We start from the raw sequence: 19,414 nt of genomic DNA on the forward strand, positions 1-19,414 counted from the left end.
TGCGAGCGGAGCAGCAGGGCACCTCAGGAGCCCAGAGAGAACGTGGGGAGGAAGACGAGACTGCACACAGCACGGCCACAAGAGGCGGGCGGGCTGCCCGGGAAAGGACTGGACGTGGAGTCTGGCTTGTGGACTGAGGAGACCAGTGAGGGCTGTGGTCACCACTCAAAGAAAGAGGAAGGAAGGTGCTAAGCCTTGCGGCTCGGCCGCCTGAGAAGGAAGAGAGAGGCTCTAGTTACCACCCTGGATTTAAAGCTCATTAGAATAGCCTTTAGCAGAGGTGGTGAAATTCTGATAGGAAGATGGAGAAGACAAGCTTTGTCCTTAATAAGCTCACTAACTGGAGAAGGAGATGAGAGACCCAAGCAGACGACTACGGAAGGAGAGTGGGGCCAGCAGAGTGTGTCCGGGTGCGTGCTGGGGGCCTTGGCCAGGGCGCATGTGCCCCAGCTGGCCCCACAAGGCACCGCTCAGCTCCCGGTGCTCACCCGCTTCCTGGGGAATGCTCTCTTCTCACTGCGGCCCTGGCGAGTGTCACCTGATGGTGAGGGCCCGGCTGACAAGTTGGTCTCCATGTGCTCTGCCTTCTCAATGTCCAAGGCCTCAAATTTCTCAATTACCTGGGACCTCCTGCAAAAAAGAACATGAAGCTGCTGGGGAAGACAGGGTCCCCCACAGCCCGAGGTGGGCCTGGTCTCGTCGCAGAGGGTTCCTTCAGCCAACACCCCTAGGCCTGGCCCATCCCGGCCTCCCACAGGGTGTGCAGGCTGCGCACACAGCACATCTGGCCACTTCCCCTCCGACCCCCTCCCCGAGCTCCCTCTCCCCGGGCGGCAGCAGCTCACAGGCAGGGCCTTCCCTTCTGCTAGGCCTGCTCATACCCTCCCACCCCGATACCGGAGCTGCCTGCATTGCCTACTGCGTTGACACACTCAGCAATCACACAGCTCATCACTGGGCATCCTTTCCTGAGCCACACACAGGATTGGAAGACAACCACCACCTTGGAGGAGACAGCTCCATCCTCATCGAATTCCTAGCAGATCATGACGAAGCCCCCACCCAGGATGCCCAAAATTTAGCAAGAAAAAGGCCCATGAATTAACATCGTTTCTGCCAACAGTAAAAAGAATCAAAAACCAATTAAAACAAAAACAAAGCAAGTTGATTTCGTGGGAAAGGGCCGGCGGCATCATCAGGCCATCTATGGCTGGAGACGGAGCTGAGATGGGAGCGAAGCAGGCGGAGGAAGGGCGAGTAACGTCACACAGCGACACAGCAGGAGAAGGTGAAGAGGAGCAAGACCTGGAAGAAAATAAGGCTGGAAAATGAATAAACAGAAAAGAACTGCTTTTTAAAATCAAATAATGGTAAATCAAAATTATGCAAAGAACTAGAGAAACAAAACCCGAGGTGATCACTGAGGGGAGACAGCCCTTGTCCAAGTCACGAGGTGTCGTCATGGGGGGCGTGGGCGGGGGGGGGGGGCCCGGGGCCAGGGTCTCAGCCATCGATGCAGCACAGGGACCAGCGGCCTGTCCTCCCTCAGGGAGACCCAGGCAAGTGTCCTGAAGCTGCCTCTCAGGGCGGGTTTTCCTTGCATTTTGTACACGTGGTAGTGAGTTGAGGTGAAGCGAGTGAAGGCGTCTGAGCCCAGAAAACTAAAATCTAGCTTTATAAGGAAGGAGAGAGGAAACGGGCTCAAAAGCTGCGACACCTGCCTCCCTGAGACGCTGTTTTCTAGGGAGGCTTAGCAGTAAACATGGATCCCTTCAAGTTTCTTCATCAAGGAAGGCTTACTACTAAGGGCAGACCCCTTGGCGTGCCTGTGCTCTCTCTACTCCTCCCTGTGCTTCCACAAGAAACGTGGGTGCACTAAGCTTCTGCAGAGTCTTCTCTAGGAACAGAACTCGTTCCCAGGCCAGCCTGCCAGAACCAGCAGTGCAGGGCAGTGAGGGAGGGCAGCAGGGGAGGGCGTGCGTCTGAGCGCAGAAAGCTGTGGCAGAGGCAGGAGTTCCTGGAACCACGGGAGCTCGTGCACGTGCTCAGCCTGGCGGGGTGGAGGAGCACCCTGTGCCAGGCTGTCCTGCTGAGGTTTGGACAAGGTTCCAGGCCACTCCTAGGCCTTGGTGCCACCACTTGCTGGATGAGAGGCCCCCCACCCCCACTGAGCCCCAGGCCTAGGCAGCCCCAGGAAGGCGGTGAGGAACAGCGCCTGGCCAAGTTACACGCGAATTGCATGCTGCAGGGCTGCCAGGGCTGTGAAGGGGAGTGAGCTGAGAGAAGAGGAAAGTGGCACTGCTGCGGCCTCTCCACACAGAGGGGGCTTCGGTGAGGTCAGCCATGTTTACTTTGCAAGTGGGAAGTTTTGAACTTGGTTCCCTTGCAGGACTGCACGTGTGACCACAAACGCCTCCCTGGGCTTGCTGACAGCACAGAAAGGAGGTACTCTGACTCTGCTCCGTGACCTCTCCAGGTTCCCAGCCAGGGGGCTGGCAGGACCACACGGGAGCTGGCCCTGGGGTCAGTCACCCACGGTCTAACAAGGGCCAGGGCCTCCCCACGCTAGCTGAGCAGCAACTCACCATCCGAGAACTGTTTTAAAGGCTCTGGAGCAGGTCTGAAGAGCAGAGCTGGTCGGCCCACTGCTTCAAGGCCATGGCTTTCCAGGAAACCAACCCGTCATCCCCTAGCCTGGCTCCTGGGCAGGCCTGGCTCACTCTGGGTAGCTGTGGCCACCCACCTGCCAGTGTGGGGTCCTGCTCTATTCAACCAGGAGACAGGAATCCAATCAAGCACAGGGCGGCTACTCGGGACCAGAGAGCAGACCTCAGGAGGGGACAGCAGCCAGCTAGATGGCATTAGGTCAGTAAGAAAGTGACGTTACAGTGTTAGGATGCAGACCGGTGGGTCGCAGGGGTGCCCACACCAGGTGAAAACCCATCCCCATGGTGGCAAAGAGCATGCAGAAAGCAAAGCCCCAGAGATGCCGTCTACCCAAGGCCATTAGACAAGAAAAAGTTCCAAGCCAAGCAGGTGTGCTAAATGTTAATTCTCTGGTCTGCTGCTAAACCAGGGCATGGCCGCCACACAGGGGCCTTCACAACACGCAGCTGCTGCCGGCCAGCATGCAGCTTCCCCACCCCAGCTACAGGCCTTTTCAGTCTCTGGCAAGTCCCTCCACTTAGAGGTTTCTTTCATCACTTAAAGGACAGCCACTGCCCAGTCCCAGGTCCCAGGGCTTTCCCAGGTAAGGGCGCGGCCCCACTGCTCCGGGCTGTTCCTGTGACGAGTCCCCTGGATTCGGCTCCCCTATCTCTGCATTTGCACACTGGGGGTGGCGATGCCGGCAGCTCGCGGGGCTACTAATGGAACGGGAAGCTAGCCCACTGCCGGGCGGGATGCCTCCAAGGCAACAGCTCAGCTTCCCTCTCCTTCTCTCGGAATCAGAACATTCTGTTTTCTTCTCTTTTCAAGACTAACAACTCTGGGCACCTTTTCTTTCTCTGGAGGTGAACTCACAGGTCCACGGATCCTTTCCACCTGGGACGTGTGGGAGAGTGGGTGGGTGTTAAAAAGAGAAGGGAGCACAAGAGAAAGGCACCCTATTCCCAGCCAGCCCCTTGAGGGGGAGCCTACTGGCACCCTGGCCTGTCCCCACCGCGTGCCCCAGCTCTGAGCTTCAGTTAGGCTTTGGTGAGGTGCTGAGGGCACTGCCAACACTTTTGGAACTTAGGCCTGAACCTCCTTCTCAGAAAGCAAACTTCTTTGGGAACCTAATGAAAACCATGCATTTTTCCCCCTGGAAAAATGTACATATATATTCTCAAATGGTTTATGGAGATGCGTGACCCCCCAGCAGCCTCTGGGTCATCTGGGTGAGAGCCTGTTGTCAGGCAAACCAAGAGACACAGGCTCTGTCTACAGATAGGGTGGAAGCTCTTAGCGGAGGGCACTTGGGTGCTCAGGGCTCGGAGGCCTCAGAGATGGAATCCACTCTTCCCTTAGCTCCCTGGGAAGCACAGGGTCAGGGGAACAAGAGAAGGCAAGGGCAGAGCCCTGCTCTCCTCAGACCAGAGTCGAGTTCCACACCTCTGCCCCTGGCCCTTGTCCTACACCCACTGCCCAGAGCTCATCTCTACCCAAGACATGTGACCCTGCTCCACCTCCCCATTTCGCATCTCAGCGCAGCTTGCACAGAGAGATGCCGGCACCGAGCAGCTTCCCGGGCCGCGTCCTGTGGGGACTGCTCAAGGGACAGGGAGTGGCCTTCCTGGGCATGGCCACCTTCCCTGCGTCTGCTTCCACGTCCTTCACTCACAGCTGGACAGGGAGCGCTTCTGCCACCACCTGCATCTCTGGAGTTTCCCTGCCTCCCGTTTCCCCAGAGAACAGAACTGGGCCAGCTACACAAGGCCCAGGCAGCTGAGAACCCGCCCAGGCCCAAGGTCCCAGTGCTAGGAGGCACCACAGGGGGCAGCTGGCTGGTAGAGGCCTCTGGGTACCCAGAGATGCTACACTCTGACCACCAGGGGCCATGTTCTGGAAGCAGAGTCCAAGGTCAAGAGGGAAAGGTTCCCCACATGCTCTGAACACAAAGCGTCGGGAACACGTGTGTGTGGTATGAGGGCAGGCGGGGAGGGAGCGTGAGGAGTGTGGAAGAGTACGGAACACAGTCCGTGTGTGAGGGCCGGACGGAGAAAATGAGTAGAGGCCGGAGAACGGAGGGTGGGGGCGCCTGTGCGCACACGCGTGCAGCCCTGACCCCTCCTTACCTCCGCTCGTTGCCAAACAGGCGGGCCACCTCTTCCCTGCCAGGGCTCCGGGCCCGAGTCTTACGCTCCAGCCGCCTTCTCTCCACCTGGAAGGCTTCTCGATGGCAGATCCTGATGGCCTTGGGGACGTCGGCCAGGGCGGCATACTGCCTGCTGGCTTTGAAGGCACAGGTGCGCCCCAGTCTCTCTGCTCCCCGCCCCCCAGTGCTGCTGCAGTCCGTGGGGGCGGGGGGCCGGCTGGCCGCGTCCAGGGAGCCGAGAAAGCTGCAGCAGACCGTTTGGCAGGGGGCTCGAGGACCTGGGGAAGGAAGGGGATGGCCACGCTCCTGGGAGGGCGGTCCGGGGCCACTGTACCTGTTGTTGGGGGTGCTGGGGCTGGGAGGGGACACCGGCGGGGGCAGCTGCTGCTCCTCGGCCTTTAGGTCCTGCTTGGTCTTCTCCAGGGAGAAGTAGCCACTCTCCACGCGGACTTTCCGGCCACAGTCCATACGGTCGCTGCTCATGGCACCTTCCTCTGGAAGAGAGAGGGGGGCAGAGACTCACTGAGCCGCAGCCACCTTTGGTTCCTGGGGCTGTTTTAAGCCCGCAGATCCAAACAGGGCCTTGTGTCCGCCTTCGTCCCCAAAGGCAGCGTGATGACACGGGACGGGAATAAATTCTCCTTCCCTGAGTCTCCTCCTTCTCTCCCTCAACCTGGCTGTCTCCTGGCCAGACTGTCGGGGGGCGGGGGGCCTCCACTTCTAGTCTGGAGGCTCGGCTGGGAGAGCAGGCCCCATCCCCTCAAAAGATGTCCCAACAGCCAACTAGCCATTTAGTCTTCTAGTACGTTCTGGGGAGGGAAGGGGCAGAGGACCTGAACAGAAATCAGAGGCGTGGATGATTTCACACATGGGTGGGTGTGTGCTACCAAACGAGGCTTTGCCGGCCCCCCGGCTGGGAACCAGGAGAGGTCGCGGAGCAGAGGAGCAGCACCTCCTTTCTGTGCTGTCAGCAGCTAGTGCCCAGAGCTCGTGCAAAATGCATTTTGGCCTGAACGAGCTGCGTGAGCCCCAATTGTCCACTCGTCTTTAAGGGTCTGCACAAAATAGAAAAGGGAAAAGCCAACCCGTGTCTTGCACAGCCTTCAAAGGCTGGACGAGGGAGGCAGAGGCCACGGCCCTGCTTCTGCTCAGCCTAAGTGGAGAAAGTATAGTGATGCCAACCATTTCCTCTCTGGCACTCTCTTCCCCTACTTTACCGAGGGCCCTGGCAGGATGGAAAGGTGAGAAGCACAAGACCACCCTACCTACAGCTGCTCTCAGGGAACTTCCAGGGTTCAGCAGGCCACGAAGACAAAGCAGCCCGAGTGGACAGGAAGCAGCCCTCATTACAGAGTGCTGGGCCTCGCACACCTGCTGGGGACTCACAGAGCAGGTGCCGGCCTCCTTCACAGACAGGATTCCAGGGCCAAGGCCAGAGCCCAGGGAGCCCGGTCCCACACCAGGCCAGGCCCTGCCCAGGGCTGCTGGACACAGAAGGCGAGGGGCCGGAGGCTGGGGGCTCCTGACCGGGCGGTGCAGGCCCCCGACTGAGCCCCAGGGCCAGCTCTGTAGGGACGGAAGGCTGTTTGTGTTGCGACAAGGGTGGGTCCTGGAGCCAAGCTGGCCACCGCTTACCATCCTTGCCCTCCAGCCCAGGCTCCCTCAGGGCGTTGGCAGGAGGCTGGCTCTGGCTGGGGCTCTGAGCCGGACTCAGGCTGCTCCCATCTGGCTGCTCCTTCACCCTCATTTCTTCCTGCCAGAGTGTAGACTTGGTGGTAGGGACTTTCTCAGCACTGGGGATGCTGCTGCTGCTGCTGCTGGTCACGGCCATTTTGGCTGGGCCTGGCTCCTGGGGGAGAGAGCAGTGTCTGCGCACAGAAGGCCTGGCTCCTGGGGGAGAGAGCAGTGTCTGCGCACAGATGCACACAGCCCAAGCTGGGGCCTGGCTTCTGGCTCCGGGGACACCGTGAAGTACCCAGTGTCAGGGACCAAGAATTCCCGAAGGCGTACATGCTCCTTCTGGACGGCCCTATAGCCTTTCCTCTGCAGCTCCAGCCAGTACCCCGAAAGGGCCTGGTCCCGTGAGCGTCAGGCCATATTTGGCAAATGCATGGAGCAAAGGATTGGGGTTTCTGCTAGGAGCCCCGACACCAAACTGGCCAGAGCAGTGGCGCAGTATTAAAGGGGAGACCACAAGTGGTGGCTCAGGGTCTATCTTTCCTAGACCTCTAGGTGCTTAGGACACGAGTAAAGGGAGCGGGGACGGCGTGAGGGGAGAGCACCCCATCAAGACGGGCCCACGGGGTGGGTGGTAAGCATGTGTTTGCACAGCATCCACGCGGGGGCCAGGCCGTGGCCTCACCTACTCTCCCAGGTGTGGTCCTAGGACGGTAAAATGGAACATCTGTAATACTGTGAAGAGTCATCAAATACAAACCTACATGCCACTCAAATCCTCACTCGCCCTCCTGCCCACCCACCTGCACAAGCTGGATGGGACCCTGCAGCCCAAACGGGAACAGTCTCGATTCCCTCTCCCAGGTCACAGCTGGTGGAGCTCCAAGGGAGGGGCACTCGTGCGGGAGGCAGTTAGACACAGGGAGGCCAATCCCAGAGCCGCGGACAAGCTTTACGCAACACTGCGAGCTCGCGCCCACACAGGGTGTGGCTGGGAAGCCCAGCTGCCCTGCAGCGCCAGTTTACACCCCGGACACCAGCCCTGTTCAGCCTCAAGTCCTGGATGTCAACCGCCGAGGGAGCTAGGTGGCTCTGGGCCCTTTCAAGGGTGAGGTACATCTTAACTGTCTTCCACAAACTGTGGGGGAACAATGTACAAATGTCCACCTGCCCACTCCCATCCTGGTGGTCGAGCCACATTTTCAGAAACCTACCTTAGCCCTTGGAGCCCTTGCGAGGATTGTAGCCGACAGGTTACGTGTACGCACGCAGTCCCAGTGTGACCACTGGTAGGCTCTTTATTAACAGCCACTGGTGCCGGCTACATGCCAGCCCGGGCTCAGCACTGCACTACCCAATCCTCAGCAAGCCGCTTCGCAGGCAGAGAGAGGTGTCACTTCCACGCTTGCACAGCCAGTAAGGGAAAGAGTGGGGCTCCTCCAGGTGTTTCCCATGCCCAGGATGGGGATGAAGCTTTGCCTTGGAGGGATATCCTGGAGGACTCATCGAGAAGCCAAGGCACATACTTCCCAATATGAGGAGACGGGCATTTTGCTGGGTTCAAAGCTTTCCTTAGCTTTGCAAGGATTCCAGGTCTTGCGAGAAGGATCAAAGCAGGACACAGACTCAAGACACACATGACCTTCCATGTGTCAGAGCTGCCAGCCGACCCCTCTCCCAGGCTGGAGATTCCCGAGAGCACTGACCCCTTGGATGAAGTGGACTTCTTGGAAGAAAACGGGTGGTTTCTGACAGTTTCCTGAGGGCTCCAACAGTGGCCCAAGGAGACCCAGCTCCAGGGCCACCTATCCCTCCAGGCAGCATACTGCCCTCACTCCAAGTCCTGGTGGCGACACTTCTCTAAAGCAGAAATCACTCTAAGTGCCCCTGCCATGCCCCCTCCCAACAACCGGGGACTTCTTCTCAAAGGCAGACTGGGCACAGCTCTGGTGGCACAGGTGGAGCTGGATCCCTCCTGCAGAGCTGGGTGGGGTAACGTGAATCAGTGGGGTAACGTGAATCAGTCTGCTCTGTGGACGTGGCTGGACCAGAATGGCCGAGGCTGCCAAAAAGGGCCAAGAGGAAATAGGCAGCTGTGCCCACGAGGGAAGTGTCCCTGGCCACTGGCGCCCCCAGCCTCACCCTATGGGTGAGGTGCCCATGGCACATGCACACCTGTCTCTGATGCTTGGGGTCCCTCCTAGCACTGGGGAGGGGATTGGGTAGCAGGGATTCCCTAAGAGACGGAGAAAATTCCAGGCCCAAAATCCAAGGGGCCATGATTGGGAGCTTGGGGAACACACACATTTCCCAGCACCAAGCAGCTACAGACCCATCTCTGGGGCCTGGGCCTCCCAAGCTGTGCAGGGCTGCTAGAAACCACAGACCCCTGCCCATGCACCCCACTTCTGGAGGACTAGCCCAGAGCACGAGGGCCCTGAATGGTAGCCCTGCTTTCTCTTGCCTCTCTGCCGAGTCAGCAGGAACAAAGCCACAGGCTTCTAGGAGAGGGGGCAGGGTGGGTGACTGGGGGAAACCTGGTCTCTGGGTCAAGTCGCTTCTTTTCTGCAAAGCAGATGAGTGGACAGTAAGACTGCACGAGCCAGGCCAGGGCCACGTGGCACCGCCTGCTCTACTGTGGGGAAGAGGGTGCAGGGGCTCATGCCGACCCAGAGCCTGTGCAAGAGGAGGGAGTAGAAGCACTACGTTTTCTACATGCAGAAGACATTAGACACTAAGTGCTAGTTCCCCAGTGGCTGGGACAGCTGCACTGCTCAGCGCTGGTCTATGCCGTTTATCCAGCTGGCTGCTCAGAAAGGGTTTTCACAGCAGGGAGGAAAGATGAAAAAGGGCAGGAAGGCTGGCCTAGGTCAGTAGCCTCCCTGTGCTCAGCAGGCCCCTCTGAAGGGGGTGTCACAGAAAGTCGTTCTTTCTCCTTCCTGGGCACAGAAACCAAGCAGGGACCCAATGGGCGGAAGGGTTCTGACCGGAAGTGGGGTGCAGCAGCAGGCACCGAGGAAACCAGATGCCTAAGAGGCAGAAGTGGCCCCTCACAACCCATGTGTGGCCCCAGATGGGCCGAGTTCTGGATCAGGAGGGACATTCCTTGGAGGCCTGCAGGTTTACCTTCTCTGAAGAAAGGAAGGAGCAAGGACTGAGAGTCTGGGGGGCTGGGGACATGGGAGGAACCAGCCTCCCAGAGTTCCACCTGAGGAGGCGAGCCCCCAGGCCTGCACGCTGGTTGGGGAGACACATGGCTCTGGCTCTGGATTGTGGGGAGGGCAGTTCGATCTCCATCCTTCCTGCCCTGGTCATACGCAGAGCGGATTACTGTCCCTTCCTGAGGCATCCCAGCACGAGGAAATAGGAAAAATCTTTCCTCTTGGAGTAAATAGGCCAAGCAAGCAGCAGTTCCCAGGAGTCCGCACTCTCAGGCCCCAGGCTCTCTCCTCCTCCTGCCCAGGGCTCCGCTAGGCCCCCGGTCCAGGCCGAGGCTGCCTGCTCCCTCTGCAGTCTGACCCTCATCCTCCCTCAGCGCCCGGCTTGCGCTTCTCTCTGAGGCGCACAGCAAACCACTGGGCGCCTGTTCTCTCCGTGGCCCCATCTCCCAACCCCTGGAGACACCTTTCTTGAAGGGGAACCCTGGGGTCCCCACCTGAGTTCCCAGAGGGGAGGGTGCAGCAGAGCTTCTAGCTCCCCATTGGTTTGGGCCATGGAGAAAGAGGCCAGGTATGGGCTCTGTCTCTATGGGGGCCCCTAAAGCTTAGGCTTCCCCCACAGCCCCATCTGGGGCACTAGGACACCTTTAGCTCAGGCTGGGAGGGGCAGCCTGCCTAGAGACCCCCATTCCCCCTGCAGAGGCCCTACATCACTACACAACACTGACTCACAGGGGCATGGCCCTTCCAAGTTCACCGCTTCCGGAAACCAGTGGCCTCAAATGGGATGCTCTAGAAAGCCGAGGTGGAAGAAAGCCGTCCAGTCTGGCTTCTGCCAGGGCTTGAGAGGGGCTGAGTGGAGAAGGCTGGGACCCCAGGTGCCCCAGGCTCTAACAGACACTCAGGAAAGTGGGAGACCTCCCCACTGTGATCACGTGGCTCCTACTACCAACTGAAAAGGTAAAGCTTGGTGGTACCAAACTAGGGGCAGGAGAGGTCATGGGGAGGGGCCAGCCAGGGAGCAGGGACACAAGCGAATCCCGGGGCTGGCTGAGTGTGTCTCTGCACATGTGCCTGCTCTGTCTGGAGGCAGGGGCTCTGCTGCAGCCCTGCTTCCAAGGCATAACTTGGGAAACGCCGCGGAACTCAACGCCCCAAGCAGGCAGCTTTCGGGGGTCACCGTGTCTATCAGCTGTTCCCGAGCAGGAAGCTCCACTTCCAGACCCCAGGAACGGCTCGGATTGTATTTTGCCCATTTCTTGCCAGGGACACTAGGTTCCAGGGGGTGCGGGGCTGGGACTGCTGGGCGGGTGGATGGGAGGCAGGCTCAGAGCGGCCCTCCATCAGCAGGAGGCCAGGGCGCGCACATTCAGGGGGTGCGTGGGGTGTGGAGGAGAAAGGCACTGAGGCCAGTGCCACCTCCTGCTCCCGCCCAGGCTGGCCTGTCAATTGGTGAAGCAGAGAGCTGCCAGCGTGGGCTGAGTCCCGGGGGAGCCAGGTTCTGTCATGGGCGGGCTCTCCGCCAAGGGCATCTCCATCCTGCTCCCTCTCAGGGTTGCTGTGTGTGAGGCCTCGTCAGGAAAGGCAAGGGCACTTGCTAACAGTCAAGTTTGGAGCAGAGAGGAGAGGAATGACATGCACCAGCACCTAAATGGGCCCCGCACTCCCTTCCATGCTCACAGTAACTGTCTAACTAGATTTAAACAGGCCATTCAGCGAACCAGCTCACCAAGGCTCAGAAAGGTCAACTTGCTGCACCAGGGCCCCCAGAGTGTGGGAGCACGGCAGGGAGTGGCAGGACCCCTTCAGGTGCCCTGACCCCCTGCAGACTGGCGGGGGGGAAGGACGAGGAAAATGGCTTTTGGGAAAGTACTGGACCTGTGTGGACCACGCCAGCCACCTCCCACTCTGGTCACATGGAAGTCGGAGCAGGGACACAAAAATCAAGGCCAGTGCCAGTTTTTTCCATTTATGGTCGAAGCCCAGAGCAGGAGTAGGGTCCCTTGAGAGCTCCTCACTTGGCCGGGACACTCTAGGGCAGGGGTGTCCAAACTGCGGCCCGCGGGCCAACTGCGGCCCGCAATCCATTGTTAATTGGCCCGCAGCAAATTCCAAAAATATATTTAGTTTACTTAAATAAACCAAGTGAGGCAATACATACTTCACCTCGAGTGAGTGGCCCGGCTGTTTGTGTATTTTACCGCATATGGCCCTTGGTGAAAAAGGTTGAAAAAAGTTTGGACACCCCTGTTCTAGGACCTCCCTGCCCAGCCCCCCTTTTCAGCTTTGTCTGCAGCGCCCTATCTGCGTGTAAAGTGGAGCTGAGCCAAGGTACACGAGGGATGTGTGTGTGGCAGGCAGCCCCTCCTGGCAAGCTCTTTGCTCCCCAGCAGTAGGCAGGACAGCCAGCAGAAGGGACACATGCTGTGCCGCTGGCTGGAGCCTTCTGGGGTGGGTCCCCAGAGCACAGGAGCAGGCCACCCTGTCCCCGTCATGGGTCTTGCCCTGTGGCTTGGCTCGGAGAGGCGTGTATGGACTGCAGCTGGGGACCACTGGGGGGAGTGGGGGGGGCATGCAGGGCTGATGACGTCAGCCCCAACCTCACTCCACTCCCTGCCCCCAAATTTACGCTGGGTTCTGAAGGCCTCTAACCTCCCAGGTGCCCTCCCTTCTCCCCAGCTCCACCGAGGGGACGCACCTGGCAGACCCATCACCTACCTGTGGTGTGGGGGGCTCCACTTTCCGCTTCTTCTTCTGGTTCTGCTTGTTGGTCCTGGGATAGACCATGAGCATCTCCAGCCAGCTGGACGAGAAGAGGAGAGAGCACGTGAGAGCCCTGCTCTCAGGAATGACCACCTCACCTTGGTGGGTGGTCTAAGCAGCAGGCACCCTGCTTCCTGCCTGGAGCCATTTGCCCAGTGGCCAGGCCTTCGGGCGCCCGAGCCTGCCCCGGCCGGGGTAGACAGTGCCCTCAGTGCAGCCCAGGACAGCCACAGACTGCCAGGACTAGGCTCGGAGGCCTGACCTGCCATGACCACAGTGGCTCGGGGGTGATGTGGCTCCATCCTGGTAGAGCTGCAGGCCTGACCACTGGTCTCGGAGTGAAGGGCATGTCACTGTCCCTATCTTCAGGGCTTAGACTCGGCTCTAAAACTGCCTTCCTGAGTGGATTTGGCAGCACACAGATGGGTTGGGACTAGGGGCCATTTAGGGCTCCTGAGGCAGGAAACCAGCAGAAGTGCTACCAAAGCCCCCAAGGCAGGTCACTTCAGAGGCTGAGCAGCTGGCCTCCAGGCTCATTCATTCATCTGTGGCCCCACCTAGACAGTGAGGGCACTGGGTACCTCGGCTTTGGGGCAGCCCCGCAGAGCTGCTCAGGACACTGCCCAGGGACCCGCAACAGGGCCAAGACAGGCAGCAGGGGAGCAGACAGGCAGCAGGGGAGCAGACAGGCAGCAGGGGAGCAGACAGGCAGCAGGGGAGCAGACAGGCAGCAGGGGAGCAGACAGGCAGCAGGGGAGCAGACAGGCAGCAGGGGAGCAGACAGGCAGCAGGGGAGCAGGGGAGCAGACAGGCAGCAGGGGAGCAGACAGGCAGCAGGGGAGCAGACAGGCAGCAGGGGAGCAGACAGGCAGCAGGGGAGCAGACAGGCAGCAGGGGAGCAGACAGGCAGCAGGGGAGCAGACAGGCAGCAGGGGAGCAGACAGGGAGCAGACAGGCAGCAGGGGAGCAGACAGGCAGCAGGGGAGCAGACAGGCAGCAGGGGAGCAGACAGGCAGCAGGGGAGCAGACAGGCAGCAGGGGAGCAGACAGGCAGCAGGGGAGCAGACAGGCAGAAGGGGAGCAGACAGGCAGAAGGGGAGCAGACAGGCAGAAGGGGAGCAGACAGGCAGCAGGGGAGCAGACAGGCAGCAGGGGAGCAGACAGGCAGCAGGGGAGCAGACAGGCAGCAGGGGAGCAGACAGGCAGCAGGGGAGCAGACAGGCAGCAGGGGAGCAGACAGGCAGCAGGGGAGCAGACAGGCAGCAGGGGAGCAGGGGAAGAGTGGACGGCTGAGACCCGGCACCGGGTCTGTGTGGCTCCCAGCCCCTCTGGCTTCAGCCTCATCATCTCTGGACCAGGGGCCACATGAGACCGCAGCTGCATCACTGGAGCTTTGAAGCACAGGGGAGGCTTAGAGGAAGGGGGCTGGGAGAGCAGAGGCCTGGAGAGGGCTTGGTGGTGAAGGGCAGCCCCCGTGCTCCCCAGAGGAGAAGGTACCACAGGAAACGCCGGTCCACTTCCTCCCAGACACTAGGGTCGCCTTGGGCCTGCCGCCAGCTTGTGCCAGCCTGTGCCAAGGGCCGGGTGGTGCTGGCTGAGCTGTGAGGCAGAGTCTGCACTGGCAGAGCCCTGGCTGGAAGCTGCAGTGACCATCAGCACCCCACACCTGGTCAGCGCGAAGGCCTTGTATTTCCAGTACTCAGAGATGCTTCTTTAATTTGGAGTGGGGGTAGGAAGCCAGTCATAGCTATGGCCTTCGGGGACAGGCTCGGGAGGGTGTGCTGCTTGTGCAGTTGACAGTTGGAAGCCGGGGAAGTGTGTCTGGGCATGGGGAATCAGAGCATCCGAGCAGAGGGGCTACTGCAGCTCAGCCCAGCCCAGAGCAGGGAATGCTCCACTGGCTGAGAGCATCAACAGTCGTCTGTGCCAGAGCGACCTGAGGCACAGGCCCTGCACTGACTTCTCTGTGGCCTCCAAGGAAAGAAAGCGGCTACGACTGCCGGCAAAGGCAGCAGATGGGCAGACCCTCAAGGACCTCACTGCTGTGTGGGGCTAGCCTGACAAGAGGCTGACATGTCTTCTGGGAACTGCAAGGGACCACGCCCACAAAGGCCCCTCTTAAAACTGTACTTCGGAGGGGAAAAGGGATGGCTCGGAAGTCACCTGGAGTGCGGGCACCATGGCAGAGGCGCAGACCCTTTGGGGACCCTGAGCTGGCCCAGCTGCTGCCACCTGGCAACACCACAAGCTGGGCGAGTCTGTGAGCCTTGTGGGACAGGGTGTGGCGGGAAGACGAGAGGTCTGCACTGACCACATGGAGCTTCTGAAGCGCCCGCCACCTGAACAAGGCCGGACACTCGGGCCTGGAGCTTGGAGTGAGGGTGGCCGGGGAACAAGGCACCTCAGTGCCGCCCGGCTTGGTGGGGCTGCGGCTGGAGGCTGAGAGATGCCCGGCCCAGGAGCAAATGCCAATGTCGTGTCCACTAGCATTTCTCACGGCAGCCCCGGAAGCAGCGCCTGACATTGTCCAGGTGTGGTAGGGTGTTCAAGTCCACCCAGGGAACAGAGGTGAGTGGTGAACGTGGACCTGGGGTTGGGGGGAGATGTGGGCATGAGGGACGAGACTGAATGGGCTCCCCAACTTGGAAGGCAGAGCCAGGGTGAGTGACAACGGGAGAAAGCCCTGACCCAGGCTAGCTGGAGGGTACAGAAAAGCACCCCAACCTTGCAACTCCAGCCTAAATCCCACCTCCTCCAAAAGAGCTGTGTGAAGCTGTGCCCCAAACATCCTGCAGGTCCCCTCCCAGCATGAGGGAACTGGGAAAGAACTGCCAACTCTCTCCATCCAGCCTGGGAGAGACGGCTGGGGTTGCTTCAGGCCATTCAGGCCTCTTCATTTTGGAGAAGACCCAGGAAAGAAGGCTCAATGAGCTGTCTGGCCCTAAGTCAGACAGGAGAAAGTGCTGGCACCAATCGCAGGGCCCCAGAGCCCACAGATGGGGTTACCCAGAAAAGAAGCCGTGACAAGCAGTGAGACCCAGGAGGCCAGGAAGGAAGCCAAGGGATGGGGTCCATCTGAGAAGGTGAGGGGCAGAAGGTGGTCCCCAGGCACACCGCCCACCTGACTCCGGAAAGGAGGTCTGAGTGTCTTAGCAGGCGGGAAAGATAAAGCTGCTGCTGCCCGGTTCACCAGAGGGAAACAGACGCCTGGGGGCAGGCTGCATCTGAGAGAGCCCTGCCCACTGGACAGGAAGGTGACCTACTGTGATCCAGAACCAGGAGCTGAGTGTTCTGGCTCCGGGTGTGCCCCCCGCCCTCAGGACCACATGTGGGATCCTGGGGCCTTGGCCCCTAATGACCTTGTGCAGTATTTTGATTTATAAGAAATATATATTTGGTCATTCAGATAGCCAAAATATATTTCTCACAGAGGGTGCCAAAAAAAATGTACACATTTTAAGAAAGGAAAACACTGTATTAAAATTGTAATACTACAGCAATAACAAAAGAATACAAAGGTGGGTACATTTTTTGGGCAGCCCTGGTATATTTGTTTTTTGTCCACAATGCCTGGCTCACAGATCCTGAAACCCTCAGTTTCCTGTGTTGAGAGAGACAAAGGTTCTTTGTCAGGTTAATGAGGTGACTTCTGGAAGCACCTAAGGATGGTGCTGGTTGTTGGCGGTTAGAAGGTTGGAACTTTGAGTCCCAGCCCGACCTCCAGGGAAGGGACAGGGGCTGGAATCAGTAAGCAGAACAGGCATGTGTAACGACGCCTTCACAAAATCCCAAAAGGATGGGGTTCAGAGAGCTTCCAGGGTAGGGAACCAGAACGCCCCATGTGCCATCATGCTGCTGGGCCCCAAGCTCCAAGAGGACAGAAGCTCCTTTGTTTGGGCCCTCACCTTACGTATGTCATCTCTTCATCTGGCTGTTGATTTGTATCCTTTAATATCCTTTGTAATAAATTGGTAATCTAGTGAGTAGATGGTTTTTCCTGAATTCTGTGATCCATTCTAGCAAATTAACTGAACCCAAGGAGGGGTGGTAGGAACCTCCCATTTACAGCTGGAGGGTCAGTGTGCCGGGGTGGAGGGGTGGAGGGGTGGGGGGCGTGGTCTTGTGGGGCTGAGCCCTTAGCCTGTAAGATCTGGTGCTACCCCTGGGGAAGAGAGTGTCAGAACCGGGTTGAATTCTTGGACACCCTGCTGGTGCTAGGAACTGTCTATTGGTGTGCCCCCACCCCCCACCCCCGCCCCGTCCATGTTGGAATTGGATCCAGAAGCCAGTTTACCTTGCCTGCCCAAGCTGCAGGGGAATGGCAGGCCCCCTCACAGGCAGCAGTGACCACAGCAGTGGCTCAGGACGAGCTGAGGGCCCCTGGTCGGTGCCAGGGTCACAGCAGGACTCAGGCTGCCTGCCAGAGGCCCTGCCTCTCTGCTCACACCAGTGTGGCACAGCACACATTACAGACCCAGGCCCCAGCCTGCGCTGTGGGCCCTGGACAACCTTTCCCCTTCCACCTGTCACCCAGACCCATTCCTGGCACCCAGCTCCTGATGGAAGGGCTGGACGTCCCCAAGGAAGCGCCGGGCAGTGGAGCCCAGGTGTGCTTGCCAGAGCAACAGGGCCAGGGCAGCAAGTGTGAAGCAGGAATTGCACACTGCCCATGCCGTCACTCACACCTGGGGGTGCCCTTGGTCGCGCTGCCGTTATTTCCAGAGCCTCGGTCTCCCAACTGCAGGAGAGCTCAGCAACAGCCCTTTACACTCTTCATTTGTGTGGTTCTTGGATGAAGACCAGGGAGCAGCCAAGTGTCCTCCTGTTTGCTCCCACTTGTTAGAAATGCAAACCCGCCCCTCTCCAGGGGAGCAGGATTCAGGTGAGCTGGCACCCCAGCAGAGGGCCACCTCTGGATTCTGTACAGCCCTGGGCCCTCTGCTGCAGCCCTATCGTGGTGTGGATTTGAACTGGGCAAAAAACGGGGACTTTCTGGCCAAATGCTGCCAGTTCCTCACACAGCGGCCTTGGCCAGGGCTGTAGCTTAAATATTAAAGACCAGGCCACTGCTCACAGAAGTCTTTCAGTTGCTGAAACCCAAGGGCTTCACGTTCAAATCTCTCCTCTACACTGCAGTAATCAGCCTGGTCTCCCTAAATCCCTGATTTACTCCCCCCAAAGCCTTCTCAGCTTCATCTGCCTCCTTCTCAGCCTTCAAGGACAATGGGGGTTCTCTAAGACCCAGTGCCAAGCTCCTGCTGTGTCTGCTCATGTGCATATACCATGTGTTTGGGCCGCACAGAGCTGGCAGCAGATGCCCCATGAGCAGGCCTCTCGGAAAGCACACACTGCATAGGCTCAGGAACACAGGTTGTGGGCAACCTGAAAACCTGGGCCCACCTGCCATTTCCCAGGGCTTCTCCTAAGCCTCTGCATAGGGTGTGGTCAGGGGAGCGGTCTGACCCCGAAACTTCCCATTGTTTCCACTCAAAGCATCCAGTGCACGCCGTAGCACGGGTGACCGCGTGTGGGCGAGACACGGCTCCTGTCAAGGGCCGGCCACGCTGAGGAAGCCAGATGTGCACGGAGACCATGCCCATCGCTTGTAAGAGCCAGCAGATGGAGCCAAGCGGCCAGGGGGAGCGCACGCTCAGCTCCGCTGCCTCTAACAGCCTGGGAATTGAGGGATTATCCCAGACTGAGCAAGAGAAGTGCGGGAGCGTAAGTGAAGGCAAAGAGGTGGGGGGGGGGGGGAGGCTGTCATGGGGGTGTGCAGTGACAAGCAGCTTTGTGCTCAGTGCTGGGAACGAGGCTGGAGGGCTGGGAAGGGCCCCGAGGGCAGCCGAGGAATGTGGACTGACCCCCAGGTAGGAGGGAGGCAAGGTCAGGGTGCTTTGGTGACTGAGCCCGTGTTGAGTGACAGAAGACTGGGGTGCGGTGAGAACAGAGAGGGGAGATCAGTGAGGGGCAGTGCCAGCAGAAGAAGGCCTGGGAGCCAGCAGGCTGTGACGGGGCTGGGCGTGAAGCACAGGCAGGGGAGGGGGCGGGGAGAGGGGACTCAGAAGGGCCCACACACAGGGAGGGAGAGAGTGCTGGCGATGCTCTCACTTTGCACCAAAGGGACCGGCCGAGGACCTGCTTGTGGGTGGGGAGGGGACGGACGGATGGACGCCTCCCAAATGTCCGGAGCAGACTCACCCGCTGATGATCTCCTTGGTCTCGGCCCGGATAAAATGCTCCTTCTCGGGGGTCAGAATGCACAGGGAGAACTTCTGGCCTGTCCGGCCCTCCCCGTCCACCACGTCTGTGCACTGGTTCATGTTGATGGTGCCCTGGGGGAGGGTCGTGGGCTGCAAGAAGACATGACGCAGGGAGTCACTCAGAGACCAGCTGCAGGGGCACCGCAAGGCAGCATGGGCCATGCCCACACCCCCAGGTCCTTTCTGACCCTGTGGCTTCCCGACAGGCACATGGACCCCCGTTACTGCTGAGGCACGGGGTGTCTGCCTCCCCTGGCCCTGGAAGGCCCCCTTCCTACCTGCCCCCTCTCCCAGAGGAGGGTGACAGGCCTGCTCTTCTCAGAGGACACCCAGCTGGACATTCCTTCCTCGCAGGAAAACAACATCCCAGCTAGTACTGGGGGGAGGGGAGAGGCAGGAAGGGGGCTGCTGTGAGAGGACAGCTGGGATGACAGGGACGGCTGAGAGCCTGGTCTCAGAGGAGTGACTGATCCACAAGAGCAGTGAGAAACAGCTCCAGGAGGTGGTTTCAAAACAGCAACGTTCTTTTGGAGGAAAGAGGGGGCAGGAAGAAGCCACATCCTTGCAGGGGGCTGTGGGCTGGGAGGCCGAGCCCGCCCCCAAGGCCTGCCCAGCGCTGGAACTCAAATCATCATTGTTCCGCTTTTCTGACAGCAAAGCTGTTAGACACTGAACTTAGGGATAGAAAACTAAAAACAAGGCTTTAAAATTCCTACTGAGGTGAAGGACTCGCCGAGAGGACCTTTCTGAACGCACTTTGT

General features: G+C 59.4%; 1 protein-coding gene across 9 annotated transcripts in view; it reads right to left on the reverse strand.

Annotated features, from left to right (window-relative positions):
- The window catches only part of MPRIP (myosin phosphatase Rho interacting protein), a 133,707-nt gene that overhangs the window by 41,165 nt on the left and 73,128 nt on the right, over positions 1-19,414 (reverse strand). For 4 of the 9 annotated variants that reach the window (XM_088801876.1, XM_088801877.1, XM_088801878.1 and 1 more), the window contains exons 4-8: positions 18,592-18,743; positions 12,349-12,433; positions 6,431-6,644; positions 4,776-5,289; positions 489-630 (exon numbers count right to left, since the gene is read on the reverse strand). In XM_088801876.1, the coding sequence (XP_088658002.1) occupies positions 489-630; positions 4,776-5,289; positions 6,431-6,644; positions 12,349-12,433; positions 18,592-18,743 (1,107 nt within the window). Of the gene's footprint in view, positions 1-488; positions 631-4,775; positions 5,290-6,430; positions 6,645-12,348; positions 12,434-18,591; positions 18,744-18,931; positions 19,068-19,414 lie in introns of those variants that run through there. The other 5 variants (XM_088801882.1, XM_019715956.3, XM_088801880.1 and 2 more) reach the window with 4 other exon arrangements.

This window comes from Rhinolophus sinicus, chromosome 12, assembly GCF_057876585.1.
Source record: "Rhinolophus sinicus isolate RSI-liver-muscle chromosome 12, RSI-T2T, whole genome shotgun sequence".
NCBI classification, from domain to species: Eukaryota; Metazoa; Chordata; class Mammalia; order Chiroptera; family Rhinolophidae; genus Rhinolophus; species Rhinolophus sinicus.